At 56.6% G+C, this 15,428-nt stretch overlaps 1 protein-coding gene across 2 annotated transcripts; it reads right to left on the bottom strand.

Annotated features, from left to right (window-relative positions):
* Positions 1-1,596: 1,596 nt before the first annotated feature.
* On the bottom strand, positions 1,597-10,807 carry NFATC4 (nuclear factor of activated T cells 4). 2 transcript variants are annotated; one of them, XM_072838052.1, is made up of 10 exons: positions 10,566-10,807; positions 8,416-9,511; positions 6,835-6,997; positions 6,041-6,240; positions 5,542-5,714; positions 4,921-5,061; positions 3,904-3,959; positions 3,505-3,631; positions 2,720-3,301; positions 1,597-1,973 (listed from the first exon to the last, which is right to left on the bottom strand). In XM_072838052.1, exons 1-10 carry the CDS (start codon positions 10,663-10,665, stop codon positions 1,906-1,908), a joined length of 2,706 nt encoding a protein of 901 aa, XP_072694153.1. In that variant the 5' UTR covers positions 10,666-10,807; the 3' UTR covers positions 1,597-1,905. The 2 variants fall into 2 exon arrangements, with proteins under 2 accessions (XP_072694153.1, XP_072694154.1); XM_072838053.1 differs by having other exon boundaries at positions 1,770-1,973; positions 3,041-3,301; positions 10,566-10,693.
* Between the last annotated feature and the right edge of the window lie 4,621 nt (positions 10,808-15,428).

Here is a 15,428-nt window from a genome sequence, read left to right as displayed (position 1 = left end):
AGAGAACTATTGTCTAAAAAAAAAAAATTATTTACTGCACCCCCCCTCCACAACAACAAGACCTGACATACTATCTGTACAAGAAATATTTACTGGGGCGCCTGGGTGGCTCAGTCAGTTGAGCAACCACCTTTTGATTTTGGCTCAGGTCATGATCTCAGGGTCATGAGACTGAGCCTTGTGTCATGTTCCACGTTTAGTGGGAGTCTGCTTGAGATTCTCTCTCTTCCCTCTCCCTCTGCCTTTCCTGCTGCTCATACTCTCTAAATTAATTAATTAATTAATTAATTTTAAAAAGTTTTTTTTTTAAAGAAATACTTATCCATGGGATCCCTGGGTGGCGCAGCGGTTTGGCGCCTGCCTTTGGCCCAGGGCGCGATCCTGGAGACCCGGGATCGAATCCCACATCGGGCTCCCAGTGCATGGAGCCTGCTTCTCCCTCTGCCTATGTCTCTGCCTCTCTCTCTCTCTCTCTCTCTCTCTCTGTGACTATCATAAATAAATAAAAAATTAAAAAAAAAAAAGAGACTGAATGCACCAGCCAGGCATCTTGAGCAGCAACCAGATGGAAGGGGGTGGGGAGAAGGTATCACCCTGGTTTTCTGGTCCTTCAATCCAGTGTCTGTCACACCTGCCTCTGAAAATATAGGTACTTGCCAGGCCGGACTGGACCCACTGGGCATAGAGAGGTCCCCTCAGCCTTAGGTGAGGCAAGTCTCTCAAGTACTAATTCTCTGAATATCTTTTGAGTATGGCCCCCTGCAACCAGGTCTCACCAACTTAGCCTGGTGGTACTCCATCCTTACTTCATGCCAGGCTCCAGGGGAGCAGGGCAGACAAGGTCTGAGTCTCCCCAACCCACTAGCTGATCCCATAGCCTGTCAGTTGGGGTAAACCAGGTTTCCAACCCTGGCCTGTCAGTGGTAACATGTGGGTGTACCTGCAAGAGAGGCCAGGAGATCATACAATGCCCTGAGCCAGGGCAAGTGGTAGCCAAAGCTGCTGGAGAGCTGCTCAGTTTCCAGTCTACCCCTGAAGCACAGTTCTTTTCAGGTCTTCACAGCCCCCAGAGGTGGGAGAATCCAGTGTAGATGGATCCATGCCAGCCCTCCCTCACCCCCAACCCTACTCCAAGGAGATAGGCCTGGGTGGGGCCTGAGCCCCAGGGGTCAGGGTATCTGAAGGTGCCCAGGAGTATGGTGTTCACCCTGCTAGTTGATTAACTATGTAACCCCTTTCCCTCTCTGAGCCTGGGATTTCTCCTCTACAAATGAGGGAGAGAGACTAGACTGGTGTTTCGTGATCTTGAATCAGGATTATCTGAGCAGCAGCAAGAGAAAGGAACTTGAAAACACACAAGTCCCTGGGCACCATCCCAAAGCTCCTAAAGGAATCTGAACCCACGTGGAGAAGAGGCCTCCTCCAGCCCTGGACCCCAACCTCACCCCAGCTGGGGAGTCTCTGGAGTCCCTCCAAATCTTCCCCAGCACCCCTCCACTGAGAAACTCTCTGGGATACAATCTTTAAGCCTTCTTGAGCCAGGGCTAGAGTAAGCTGCCCCATCTCTCTCTCTCCAAAAACTTCTGGAGCCTGAAGCACTAGTCAGTGAGCAGTTTATTATCCATCAAGTTGTCCCCAGCCTCCCAGCACCGTGGCCTGTACACAACTAGACACAGCCTTCACTCCAGTTTCAGTCTGTCCTTGCACCTGGCCTCGGGCCCCACTCCCATCCTAGTCCTCCATGGCAGCACCAGGCCCAAGGGCCACACCTCTGCTAGGGGAAGGGGAGAGGAAGCAAAAGCTGGAGAAAGGGGAGCCACGTTGGCCCCAAGCTTCTGGAACCACCACCCCGGGATGAAGGAAAGTGGGCAAGGCTGGGGGAAGCTGGGGTTGCCAGGCGATGCTTCAGGCAGGAGGCTCTTCTCCAGGAGGTGCAGGGAAGCCACTCAGGTCTCGGCCAATGATCTCACTCACTGTAAAGGAGGGGCAGTTGAACAATTGGGCTAGGGACTGGTTCCCTCCTTTTCCAGAGACCCCCAATCCATTCCAGGCAGGCCTCAGTCTAGGATGCCTCTAGGGTCCTCCTCCACTGGCTTCTCTTCCACTGGGCCTCAGTTCCCCCAATGTGTCTTGATATCTGGTCCCAATCAAATCTCGCTCAGTTCCATCCATGTGGGTTCCCAGGCCCCCATCCCAGCCCTTTCCTGCTGGCTTGGCCTGCAAGGTTAGGGCAGTTGCTGTCAGCAGGGCTGCAGGTGTGTGTAGTCAGGAGTAAGAAGGAGACACAAAATAACAAGGCTCCTCAACACCAATCCTGACCACAGTCACTATGTGCAAGGGAGAGCTGAGGAAGGGAAAGCATGCTTGACTGGGACCTCTGCAAGCCCCTGCCCCTCTCTGAAATTCAGTGCCTAAATCCACAAATTGAGGGAGCTATGCTAAATGAGCTGGAAAGTGCTTCTAGCCCTGAGATTTTGTGATCTGGGGCAGAGGGCAGAGGCAGAAGGGCTGGGGCAGGTTTTCCATGCACCCTTTGGAACTGAGTTTAACTGGATTCAGGTGGCCACATGCACCGAGCACTTGCCTCCTGAGACCCTCCGACTGGCCCTGAGGGACCGAGGATGCCCCATCTCTGGGAAGCCAAACTCCAGCCCTCAGCAAACATGCAGAGCAATCTCTTGCACACATTCACACTCGAAGCCCCCAGTCGCACACCCACCTTCCTCCAGCGTGATACCCTGGATAGGGACATTGTCTCGGAAGCCGCTGCCGTAGCCACCCCTGGATTTCTCCTGCTCCGGAGCCCCCTCCCCAGGGCCATAGCTTGGCCCTACCTCATTGTATCCCTCGGCAGGTGGGGGGTGAACACCACTCTGGGGAGGGAATGGGCCTTCAAGCGGTGGGGATGAAGGCAGTGGAGGCCGAAAGGGGGCTGGAGGAGGGAATGGCAGCCCCAAGGGAAATGGGGAGCCCCGTCCTCCATAGGGGTCACTAGGGAAGGGCCGGGGAAGGAAGGAAACGGGAGGTGGGCGGGCACAACCTGTGGCACCCCCGGTCTCAGGGAACATCCGCAAGCCAGGTCTGTAGGACGGTGGGGGCCCCGTCTGGGGGTACAGAGGGGGTGTGCCATAGCTGAAGCCTTCTGACAGGTAAGGAGTTTCATAAGCAGGGTCTTCATGGGGATAGGAGGGGTAAGGGGGCCTGGGTGGTGAGAAGTCCATGTCAGTGCCAAAGGGGGGGCCAGGTGCTGAAGGGAAGCTGCGGAGAGATGAGTCCGGTAAAGGCTCCTCCTTGAAGATCACTAGGCAAAAGGTAAATCAGGAGAACACGCTGGTGAGAGGGCCAACTGTCTCCCCACTACAAAACCTCCAACCATGTCTCTGTCCCCAGGCTTCAGTCCTCCTGTGGCCCCTCATGATGGGGCACTGCATGTCTCTCGCCCCTGCCTCAGCTTCCCACACCCCCACCTCCCAAACCCCTACCATGGGCCATCCTAGAGCGTACCAGGCAGGAACTTGAAACTCTGGGTAGGACTGCGCTTCCTCCGCCCATTGGAGACATAAAAGTAGACCTGGACCGGCCGGGATACCCGCTTGTTGCTGTACTCGGGGACAGTCAGGGTCAGCGTCACCTGGGAAAGAGCACAGGATGAGTCAGGGAGCCCTCAGGGATCCAGGCTCAACCCAGCCCTTCCAAGGACCCAAACTCCATCTCCTCACTTTTTTTCATTTGCGTAACATCAAATTCATTCCCTAGAGATGAGCCTGCTTCTACAGTAGCCAGGCCACCTCCTCCAGCAAAGGTAGCTTCTGGACTCCATTCCCATGGGTAAGAGACATAGTTGGGAGTTTCCTGACTTCTCCCACTACCCACCCAGGATGGGTGCCCTAGTGACATTGGTACCTCATTGCTCTGCAACCGGTTCACCGTGGCCTCCTCCTCCCATTGCAGCTTTCCATCTGTGCAGGAGGAACACAGAGCTCCAGCCCAGCTCCCAGCCCCTTCCCTCTGCCCCCCTGCCATTTCTCCTCCTGCTAGAGCAGAGGCCAGACTCAAAAGTCCCCTACGGGGCCTGGCTCACAGAGGAGCCCACTGCTTGTTTATTCAATTGGATGGAAGAGGTAGCAAACAGAAACCAAGAGACATGGCAAGGCCAGCCCAGGAACCAGAGAGAGTTCATGATGGAGACAACTCTTGAACCCTCCCATCCAGCTCCAAACATCCCCTCCCATGATAGTGCTGGGAGGAAGTTCAAGGGTAGGAAAGGGTCCTAGCTTGAAGGAAGGCAATGAGATAAGACCCCATTCTCAAGATCCAGGACCTCTGAACCTGCTTCAGTGTAGTCTCAGGGTGCTATATTGAGTGTAGGGGCTGGGGCTCCTGATGGGCAAGGTTAGGGGAGATTGGTGGTTTTACCTGGACCCCTCGGTCTTCCCTTCTCCAGCCCTGCAGCTGACCTGAGGCGCCTCACAGGCTTTGTAATCATGGCTGTGCCACCAGGGCCATAACTCAGGAGGGTTTCAGGAGTGGTGAGGGTATAAGTCCCCTCTTCCCTTCTCTTTACAGCCCATCCACATGGGAGTAAATTATGTCAAAGCTGACTCCCCTTTAATAAAACGAATGTGGATTTCTTACATTTGTTCATCATCTTGAGTATTTTTATTTATTTATTTTTTTTTAAGTAATCTCTACACCCAATGTGGGGCTGGAACTCACAACTCCGAGACTAAGAGTCACATGCTCTACTGACTGAACCAGCCAGGCGCCCCTCTCTTGAGCATTTGAGATTGCTGCTATACCCATCTCCCTATGGGAATCGGGACAATGGGAAGGGCAATCTATCTGTTCTCTGTTACAGGTAAGGCTCAGCTTGCTAGTTTAGTGACAGTGCCAGAGATCTTTCACCCCGTGGGTACTCACCAGGGCCCCTCTCAATGAACACCACCTTGGAGTCTGGCAAGAAGTTGGAGCCAGTGAGCACTAGTTCCTCTCCTCCTCTCACAGAACAGGCACTGGGGCTGTATGCCTCTACCTGGGGCAGCTCCTGGGCTGAGCGCTGGGCTGCAGAGCAGTGCAGGAAAGAAGCTGGCTGGGCTGTGTACCAGAGGACAGCCTCCTCTGCAAACCCCTCCGCCCTTGGAGTAACTGCCACAGGACCCTGGAGGAATCCTCCCCAGTAGCAGACACACAAGGAAATCAACAGTGTCCCTGGGGTCACACAGACCAGGTAAGGAACCTGGACAGAGAGAGGTGAACAAGGTCACCTAAGGCCAGAGTTACCCAAACAAGTACACAGAGCCACCCAGGGACAGATGGAGGACAAGGCCACTCTAGTCCAGCCCAGAGACAGAGTGTGCAGAGGAGATAAATTAGAACACTGCCTCCACCTCCTCCATAACAGAAATAAGTGCTGAGTCCTTTTCAGGGCTCCATGGGACAGACAGGACACAGAACACGATGCAGAAGATATAGGAAGCCAGACAGACCGGCAGAGAAGGAGTGGCAAGAGACATAGAGCTGGCACAGGGCCTCTTTGCTCACAGCATTCAATGGGCACTGATGCTGTCTGCACCGAGACGACCTTCCCGCTGCCTTGGGGCACGTGCACCCGGAAGACGAGCCGCACACGTGTGTTCTTGCGCCCAATGTCTGTCTCCCCCTTCCGCAGCTCAATGTCTGAATTCCGGAGCTTTAGGATTCCAGCACAGTCAATGCTGAAGGCAGAGAGTGGAAGGCAAGCCCTCTAGCTGAAGCCAGAAGAGTGATGCCTCCACAAGAGGGAAGCCCCCACCCTTCATCCAAAGCCCTGAATGACTTCCTCTGGGAGCCTGAGGGGAGTGATTTTTCTAATCACAGGTGGTCTGTCCAAGGTGCTCCCTAGCCCCCAAAGTCCTCTTCTAGATGGTGAGAAGCCTGCAACCTCCTCCTAGAGGTGAGGTCTAGCTCTTCTGGGAAGAGGAAGAGTGGTCCTAGCTTAGACTTCATGGAGAGGGTTGGCCCGAAAGCCTGAACACTGAGGGGAAATGAAGTGGGGACCTACTTGGCTGCCATGTTGTTCTCAGGAAGCAAGGTCATCTCCAACACTTTGGTACCACTGACAACAGCTTCATAGCTAGCCGTGGCCACCATCTTGCCGGTGATACGGTGCACCTGATAGAAGGCATGAGGCCGCAGGTTCCTTTCATCTGCAGTGCCAATGAACATCTGGAGGGTCAGTGGCTTCTCACTGTAGCCTAGGAGCTGGCAGAGGGAAGAGAGAGGCCACCCAGTTGAAATCCCCACTGTCTCATCCTCCATCCATCCCTGGGTTTTCAGTCTACCAGGGGATGAGGATGGTGAAAGATAAAGGATATCCTGAAAAGGATTGGGGGTAGGGGGTGGAGATTGGGCACCAGCTGTGGAGAAAACGTGGCCTGGAGTTCACAGTGTTATTCTTGGAATAAGGCCCAAACTGGGCTGGGCAAAGGGGAAAAATCTTCCAAGAGAGACTGGCCCAACTCAACAGACAACCTAACTCCCAGTGAACTTTGGCCTCAGCCTAACCCAGCCCCCACATCTGGCACGCCACCATTTTCCAGAGTAGACAGAAGGCTGGTGTCCCATGGGAAGAGTGATGGGGGTGGGGTGGAGGGACAGAGGAGTAGAAAGTATATCCGGGTCCTTGAAATGCACCCTTCCTGCCATAACTCCAGCCCCTCCCCCAGGCCGCCTGCAGGGTCATTGCTGAGGAGTGTGGGAAAGGGCACTGCCATGGGTCAGCCCAGCTGGAGCCCATCTGCAGGGATCTGGGACTGGAGAAGAGAAAGGCTATGGGGCCTGCCCCCTGCCCCTTACCTTGACTACAGGGTGACCACCAGGGGCAGCTTTGACAGCTCCTCGGCTGCCCTCAGTCTCATAGTGGGCCCGGTGGTGGGCTCTAGGCTGCACCTCAATCCTCAGCTCCAGCTGCTCATACTGGCTGGGCAGAGGCCAGTCCAGCGGGGGTAAGGCAGAGGTCCTGGATAGGAGAAGAGCACTGAGCATCTGCAGCCCCAGACTCCAGTCAGAGAAGCACTGCGCCCAGCTCCCTGCGATGTGAGGGAGGAGGGGGTGTGGGTGTGGGAGAGAGGAAATCACAGCAGAAATAAAACAGTCCAAAAACCCAGAAGCAACGGGAGAGAGGACACAGCCCTCTCAGGGTCCCTTGAGATGAGGGCGTGGAAGATGGCACCAGGCCTGAGAATCCCTTTTTTCCAGCTCTGAGCACAAGGTTTGGGGTGACAAGGGTTCATTCATCTGGATACAGAAGTGAACCTAGACCTAATCCTAATCCTAATCCTAATCCCCAGACCTGGATAGGAAGAGTCAAGTAAAGAAATACCACTTCAAACTAGAAAAGTCCTCAGAGGTTCATCCCTTTGTTTTTTTTTTAAATAAAGAAACTGAGGCTCAAGGAGTAGAATCCAGCAGGCCAAGCAAGCCAGTGACTGACTGAAGCCAAGATTGTTTCCAGCACCTTTTCTACTAGTTGGGCCTGGATAGGTTAGTTCCAGAAATTTGGGGGTTACAGATGGGCAATTTTCCTGCATTGAGCTTGAAGACATCCTCCAGGTGGTGGCTGGCAATGTCTGGAGACACTTTGGGTAGTCACAGCTAGAGGAAGGGTGTCACTAGTGTCTAGTAGTCAGAGGCCAGGGATGATGCTAAGTCATCTGTGACCACCACAGCCCCATACAATCATTATCTTGCTCAAAATATCAATAGTGCTGGGGGTGTGAAACCCTGCCCTACAAGAACCCAGGGGAACAGGCATTCAGGTTTTCCTCCCCAGGAAATTTTCCTGGATGGAGCCAGCTCCATCTGACATCCCAAGATTTAGGATTATTGAAGCTGGCAGGGTTCTTTGAGAGTGAAAGGAGTGCAAGAACTGCAAGAACTGCTTGTTTTCATCTGAATCCTTTGACTTGCCAGCTATTTTATTCAAATTAGCATCTATCCTTTTAATCAATAAGTCCGGGCCCTAGAAATTAAGTGAGAGAAGGGAGACTTCCTGCCACCCGGCATAAGGCTGAAATCCAGCCAAGTTCAAGCCCAGCCAGTGCCAACACAGAGCTGGGGGTGGGGGAAACACTGGAGGCACTCCTTCTTCACCTAAGTGATCCTTCTGGGTCGTGGGAGGTTTTACCTCACTGGTCCACAGGGAGTGATTGTCCTTTTGCAAATTCTGTCTGGAGGGGGTGGGGCTTTGATTTTGTCTTGTATTGTCTTTTAATTCTCCCCAAAACCGGAAAAATGGCAGCAGTCAAGCTGTCTCAGATTCTCTTTTGAAATACCAAGGGCACAGAACCAGGACCTTTCTTGAAACCCATCCCTTGACTTTCCTGCTCCCTCAATGGGATGGCTGGAGACACAGGTGGTGCCAGGCACAATCCTCACCTGAAGATGGGGCTGTGTCCCCCAATCCGGGCCTTGGACCAAGCCAGTGGGGAAGGCACTGCCAGGTAGTCCATGCCGGCCACCTCCTTCCGAGGACCCCCGGAAGGAGCCGCAGCCTCCTCAGCTCCTGACTGCAGCTTCCCATTGCACGGGGCAGGCTCCTCAGACCGAGGCAGGGCCACCGCCTGCTCGCTGGAAGTCCGCCGGGTCTTCTGCGGGATGCTCTCCGCAGGCGGGGCTCCCACGTAGTCAAAAGGACCGGGGGAGCCGGGGTCCCGAGCCAGAGGCAATGGGGGTGGTGGAGGTGGCTCGGGCCCCTCCTCCCCCAGGCTGCCGCGGCGGGACAGAGCTGGGGAGGCTGAAGACGGGGTTCCGGAGCTGGAATAGCGGCGCTTGCCACATGGAGAGGCGGGCCGTGGGGAAGCCGGGGTGGGCCCAGGAGCGCTGAGGAGCAGCCAGCTATCCTCCGGCCCCCGGCCTCCGGGGCTCGGACCGTACAGGTTCCAGGGGTCGTCGGGGGTCCATGGCCTGGGGGAGGCCCGAGGCGAGGGCAAGGGCGAGCCCAGGCCAAAGCGGGAGGCTGCCTCGTTCAGCTCGGACTCCACCTCGTCGCAGGCTGCGTACAGGGCTGCCTCGTCGGAAGCGTCGGAGAAGAAGCTCCACGAGGACAGGCTGCTGCTGCCAGGGCTGGGGCTGAAGAAGGGGCCCCCGCCCTGGCTCCCTGTCTCTCGGTAGCCCCCAAAGCCTTCCGGCGGGGGGTAATCCCTGGGGGAGCCGTCTCCCCAGGCATCCGGGTTGTCCTCCAGCGTGGCCGGCGGGTCAGGCGTGGGAGAGATGGAGGTGATGCGGATGCTGGGGCATTCGAGAACACGGCCTCCCCCCGCCCCCCCGGAAGCCCCTCCCGGCCCCCCCAGCCTCACTGACCGGGCAGGCTGGCTCTCCCAAGTGCCAGGTGAGGGGGCCGGGCGGGGTGGTGGCGAATGCATGCCAGGCCGAGGGGGTGGAGGCCGGGGAATGCCAATAGGGGCAGCGCCATAGGGAGGGGGCTCCCCCAGGGCCAGACGGCAGCATGGCGGGGCGTCCTCTGAGTCCAGTTCTGTCAAAATGGGAAGGGAGGGGGACAGAGAGAGGGATGCCACGGGAGATGGGGACAAAGAGAAGCAGGTGAGACGTCTGGGCCCCTCGAGTGACCAGCCCTCCAAGTCCTCTATGCCGCCCCCTCCTCAGCATGGGTTCCTGGGTGCCTTTCAGAGCCACGAAGACAAAAACAAAGTTGGACCTCGAGGAGTACAGGGATCCAGACGTCCCAGGCCTTGAGCCCCTGGCCCTGGGACCCGGGGTACCAGACGGGGCGGGTCTTAAGGTGAGGGAGCCGGCTGGAGAGGGGCTGGAGCTGGGCCTGGAGGCGTGTTTAGGGAGGCGCTGGGCTGGGCTGGGGGCGACTCACACATGAACCCAATTAGCAGCGGTTCCCAAACCCCCAAACGGTGCTGGCAGGAGCCCCAGTTGCCATCGCAACGGTGGCCAAGGGGGGGGGCGCCGGGGCTGCGGCGACGAGGGGAGGTGGCTCCTCCCTCGCTCCCCCCATCTGGCGGCAGGGGTGCGGCGGAGGGGATGCGGCGTGCCGGGCCCGGCCCCCGGGAGGGGGGCGCTGGCAGCGCGGATTCCGTGAGAGCCGCGGCCGCCGCCCCCGGCTCAGTCCCCGCCAGCTGCCTCTCCCTGCGGCCGGCGGGGGAGGGGGAGGGGCGCCGTGGCGGGGCCCGAGAGCTCCCCCAGCCCGCGGCGTCGGGTCCGCCGGCCCCGGGCCCGATCCGCCAGCCGCAGGCTCTGCCCCCCCCGCCCCTGACGGCGCCCGGGGCTCTCGCGGCCGCTCTGGCCGCCCGCGCCCCATCCCAGTGACAGACGGCCCAGCCGAGAGGCGGCGCGCAGCCAACGGCACCCCCGCCCCCACCCCAGTCACGACCTAAAAAGGAGAAAGTGGTGCCCGGCCCCCAGCCCCACCGCCTCAGACCCCTGAGCCCCGCGACTCCCCTCCGCCTCTCAGTCCCTCATCCTCCACCCCAGGCTCGCCGCCCTAAAATCCCCAGGCTCGGGGTCCCCGGGCCCTTCCGTCGCTGACCCCGAGACCCCCTTCCCAGCCCCGCACTAACCTTCCCCCGACCCCCCCGCGCCCAGCGGGGGGGTCTCCTTTTCCTCCCCGAACACCAGCTTAAATTCCAGCTCCTCATCCTCGCAGCTCGCTGCCCCCATGGAGCCGGCCAGAGCCCCCAGGTCCCGGTCTGGGTGGGAGGGGGGAGCTCAGGAGGCTGCCGTATCTTCACCCGTGGCTCCCTCCCTCCCCTTCTCTGAGACGCCCCCTCCTCCGCCGCTGCCTCCTCCCTCCGGACGCCCCCTCGTTATTATAGAAACTTTTCCAAACTTTTTTCCCCAAACTTCTTCAAAGCGCCCCCCCCAGCCTGTCCCTGATTGGCTGCCCGGGATGCTCCAGCCCCTCCTCCAGGGATGAGATGAGAAAACCACGCGCCCCTCGTCCTCCCCCACCCTCCCTCCCCCTGTCCTCGCTCCGGTCCCTCCCCTTAGAAAAAAGAGAGAGAGAACAAAACTGAATTGGAAAACGGTCCCTCAAGCGTGGTGCGACCTTACTGAAGCTTATTGGCCCGCACTCGCGACAATCACACCCCGCAGGGTGCACTACCACCGCGCACACCCCCAACTTGGTCTAAGTTCGGGGGCTCCGGGTCCGAGCGCCTTAAAGCGGCCACATCCGGGGCTCATCGTGTAGAGAAGCCCAGGGATACCCTTTCTTAAGTTCTAAAGAGTTGTGCAACCAGCCGCTCTCCAGGAAGGACACCTCGCCTCCCCTTTCGCTCCAGGCCTGGAGGCCCAGCGGGCTCTGGGGCTCAGAGTGGCTACGGGCTGCTCGGAAAAGGAAAAGGTCATCCCTCGCCTGAGGCCGCCCTGCGTCGGCTTTCTGGAAGCCCTGCCGAGTCAGCCCTTCCAGCCACCGTCTCTCCCCGACCCTCAAAGGTGAAGACCTTTTAGGCGTCTTGGGGCACTGTGCAAAGTCCATAGCCCCTTACTGGGCGGTGATCCAGGCCGGGCTTTACCGCTGCCCCGGTCCCAGCCACCCAGAGGGGCCATTAATTAGCCGCCACGGGAAGTCGGCTCCCTCCTCCCTAGAACTGTAGTCTGGAATGAATCTTCGATCCGATGGCATCCCGCTCCGACTAGCCTGGAAAGTCCTTGCCAGGTTTTCTAAGAGCCCGGAGCCCGGCGACCGTGCGGGCCTCGGGGTTGGACACCTGTCACCTGGGCGAGGGGAGGAAGGAAGACTTGGACTGGAGTTTCCTGGAAGGGCAGGCCTGGTGGGGCCCTGCTGAGTGAGAGAGTTGGAGCGGAGGTTCTGACTCGGAAGCCGCACCAGGGGGTGGGAGGTACCAGGTCGCCCCCCACCCCCGGCACCAACACCGGAGGGCTACTTCACACCTCCCTAACCGGCTGCAGAGGCCTTTAACCTAAATCCCTCTAGCTCAGGGCTGCGCCCCCAGCGGCGCTCCAGACCCGCAACTCAAGGGTTAAGTCCAGGCCCTCGGGTCAGACGTTTACAAACACTCGGGAGCCGGGCGGGGACCGCGCCCGTTACTCTAATGAGAAACAGGCTCTGCCGGGCCGAGAGGAAGAGGGGAAGAGGGGAAGAGGGGAAGAGGGGAAGAGGGGAGGGCTGGCCCAGCGAGCCGGAGCTTCGCAGCGGCCGAGGCGGCTCCCCTCCCTTCCCTCCCGTCCTCCCGCTGGCCCGCCCTGGGGACCCCCCCCCGCCCCCGGGGACCCCTGTGACGTGCGGAGCTGCTCCGGCTGGGAGCCCAGGACCGCGACGCTGGAGGGGGCGGGGATTAGAGGCCAGGCCGGCGGGGAGAGAAGAATGTTCCGAGGCCGAGCGGGGAGGCGGCCTGGTTTGATTTTTCTTTCTCCACCCCCACTTTGGTTGGTCTCCTCAGGTTACATTTCCCTTCCAGTTTCATCTCGGAAATAAAGGAAGGAGACCCACGAGGAGGGAGAGCAAGGAGCACCCTGAGACCCGCGACCAGCCTCCACCTAGGAGGAGGGTGCGGAGGCTGGAAGGGCACGCGTAGAGACCCTAATCCAGCGCCTGCTTCCCCACACGCCGCCCAGCGCCCCCCCCCCCCCCCCCCGCTGCACAAGCAGACGTGCACATTCTTTTCAAATGTCATATTTCCTTTGATCCTGGGCAGCGTTTCTCCATGTGTCTGGCTCAGCTCCTGCCCAGCCAGCCACCTCCCCCTCTCACCCGCCTTTGTATATTTTCCTGGAGAACCCTCCCCTCCTAGCATCTGGAAGGCCCCGAGGGCTGGCGTCGGCACACAGAGCCCTGGCGACTCGGGCCTCGCCTCCCAGTGACTCAATTTCCCCTCTGCGGGTTTTGGGCGGGGGGTAAGGAGGGGAACAGAGGGGAGAGTTGTTGAGCGCAAAAGTGGTACGAACGAGCCTGAAGACCGCGCAGAGTGCCAAGCTTCTCTCCGGGGCGGTGGAGGGGGGCATCCCCTGGAGTCTGAAAACCCTCCGATCTGTCTGGGCTGCGGCAAAGGGATGGAATTTATGACTTCTGCAACGTCCTGCCTGTGGAAAAGCGGGTATTTGTAGGTTTAGGTTGCCCTACGCTTCTGCTTCCAGGCGACCGCAAAGACCCAACCACCCTCCCTCCGGCTGTCCCAGGTTTCTCGCCCGCGGAGCCTTTGTCCTCGCTCCGCCGCCCCCTAGCGGGCAAACCTGAGCCCTGCCCTGCTATCTCACCTTGTGTTGGTGCAGCGCTCTCGGCATTCGGAGGGCTGATTCCGCGGCCTTGCTGACGGACGATATTATCTTTTTTAATACACAGATACATTCTCCTTGTAAACTATTCAAGCCATACAAAACTATATAGCAAACCGTGATAGACCACTATTTTGTATACGTTTATTAGCATATACGCACACACACCTACTCTTTTCAGGAACATGAGACCGCAGCTACAAGCATTTTCCTCCACTTGGTTTTGTTTTTTGTTTTTTGTTTTGTTTTGTTTTGTTTTTCTCCTTTACAAATGGCTTGGCGATCTTTTCCTGTCAGTACGTGTGCATCTGAAAATGGTGATAAAAGTGCCCACCTCTTTAAGGAAGGTTAGTGACAGCTAGGTCTGCGGGTCCTTTACCAGTGCAAATTCCTCCATGCCACATCTTACATAGAATCAGTCTTAGACTGGGATCCCCCCAAAAAGCTGAGCCTGAGGCCAGAATGACATGTAGGCAGTTTTTTTGTGGAAAGCAATCACAAGAGACAAGGCAGGTAGGGAATGGGAAGAGGGAAACTGGGAAGGCAGGCCCAAGGATGTGGTACTCAGCTGATCACTATCTGAGCAACTGGAGCATTGTCCCACTGGGAGCCACATAGAATGTGATTCAAGAGCCATAGAAGGGTTCCTGGGTGTCTGGGATGGAGCCCCAGAATGAGGCTCCATCCCATTCTGCCTGCCTCTCCCTCTGCTGCCCTCCCCCTGCTTTGTGCACTCTCTTTGTGTCAAATGAATACAATTTTTAATATATATTTTTTAAGATTTTATTTATGCGAGACAGAGAGCGATGGAGAGCATGAGCTGGGGGAGGGGGGAGAGGGAGACTCCCCACTGAGCAGGGAGCCCAACATGGGCCCTATACTAGGACCCTGAGATCATGACCTGAGAAGAACACAGAGCCCAACTTACTGAGCCACCCAGGTGCCCCAATAAAAATCTTAAAAAAAAAAAAAAGGCATAGAGAGGAGGGGTGCCTGGGTGGCTCAGTCAGTTAAGCCTCTGCCTTCAGCTCAGGTCAGGATCCTAGGGTGCTGGGATAGAGCTCCACACTCCCTGCTCAGCAGGGAGTCTGCTTCTCTCTCTCCCTCTGCCTTCCCCCTGCTCCTCTCTCTCTCAAATAAATATAGTTTTTAAGATTTTATTTATTTGGCAGAGAGAGAGAAAGCATGACCAGGGGAAGGAGCAGAGGGAGAGAGAGAAACAGACTCCCCACTTAACAGGGAGCCTGTCACAAGGGCTTGATCCCAGGACCTTGAGATCATGACCTGAGCCCATGACAGATGCTTAACCAATTTAGCCACCCAGATGCCCCAATAATTAAATTAATTAATTTAATTTAAAAATATTTATGAAAGAGACATAGGAATATTTATACACTCACTCTTACTCACCCCCCCCCCCATGGTCAAAAGTTGCCCCTTGAGTGTTAATTCCCTCACTGTTCCAGGTTTACACACATGTCAGAAATGGTAGATGCCCCACAAGACTACAGCAAAAGAGTCCACAGGCAAAGGCAAAAGATAGGAGCTGTAGTTGGAAGCAGATACTGTCAGGTGACACCTGCAAAGAGTTGGTTGCCACAGTAACAGCAAGAGGAAAAAGATGATTGGAGAGTATATGAGTCAGCTAAGATATATCCTGTACAAGATCATTCAGTCAAACAAAAAATATGTATCAAAGCTCCTCTATGTTCGGAGGCAGTTCTAGGCATTAGGTACCTAACTTATAAACAAAGCCCCTAAGAATTGCCAATTGTCAAGCTGGAATTATATTTCTTTGCCCCCATAACTGTAAAGAAGTATCAGTTTTATTCATCCAGTATCTATCTACTTCCTTTCTATTCCCTTCATTGCCATCCCAGCCTACACGTTGGTTTTTTTCTGACTTAGACTCTCAATAACAGCATCTAAAATCAATGGTATACCTTACGTATTTGACAACTGAAGTATATCATTTTTAAAGCCCATCTCTGGGACGCCTGGGTGGCAGTGTTTGAGCATCTTCCTTTGGTTCAGGGTGTGATCCTGCAGTCCTGGGATTGAGTCCCGCATCAGGCTACCTGCCTGGAGCCTGCTCCTCCCTCTGCCTACGTCTCTGCCTTTCTCTGTGTCTCTCATGAATAAATAAATTAATTAAAAATAATAATAATAAATAAAAAAATAAAGCC

This window comes from Canis lupus, chromosome 9 (genome assembly GCF_048164855.1).
Source record: "Canis lupus baileyi chromosome 9, mCanLup2.hap1, whole genome shotgun sequence".
Lineage (NCBI taxonomy): Eukaryota > Metazoa > Chordata > Mammalia > Carnivora > Canidae > Canis > Canis lupus.
The sequence above is the reverse complement of the archived record's forward strand: the minus strand, read 5'-3'. Positions and strand labels throughout refer to the sequence as shown.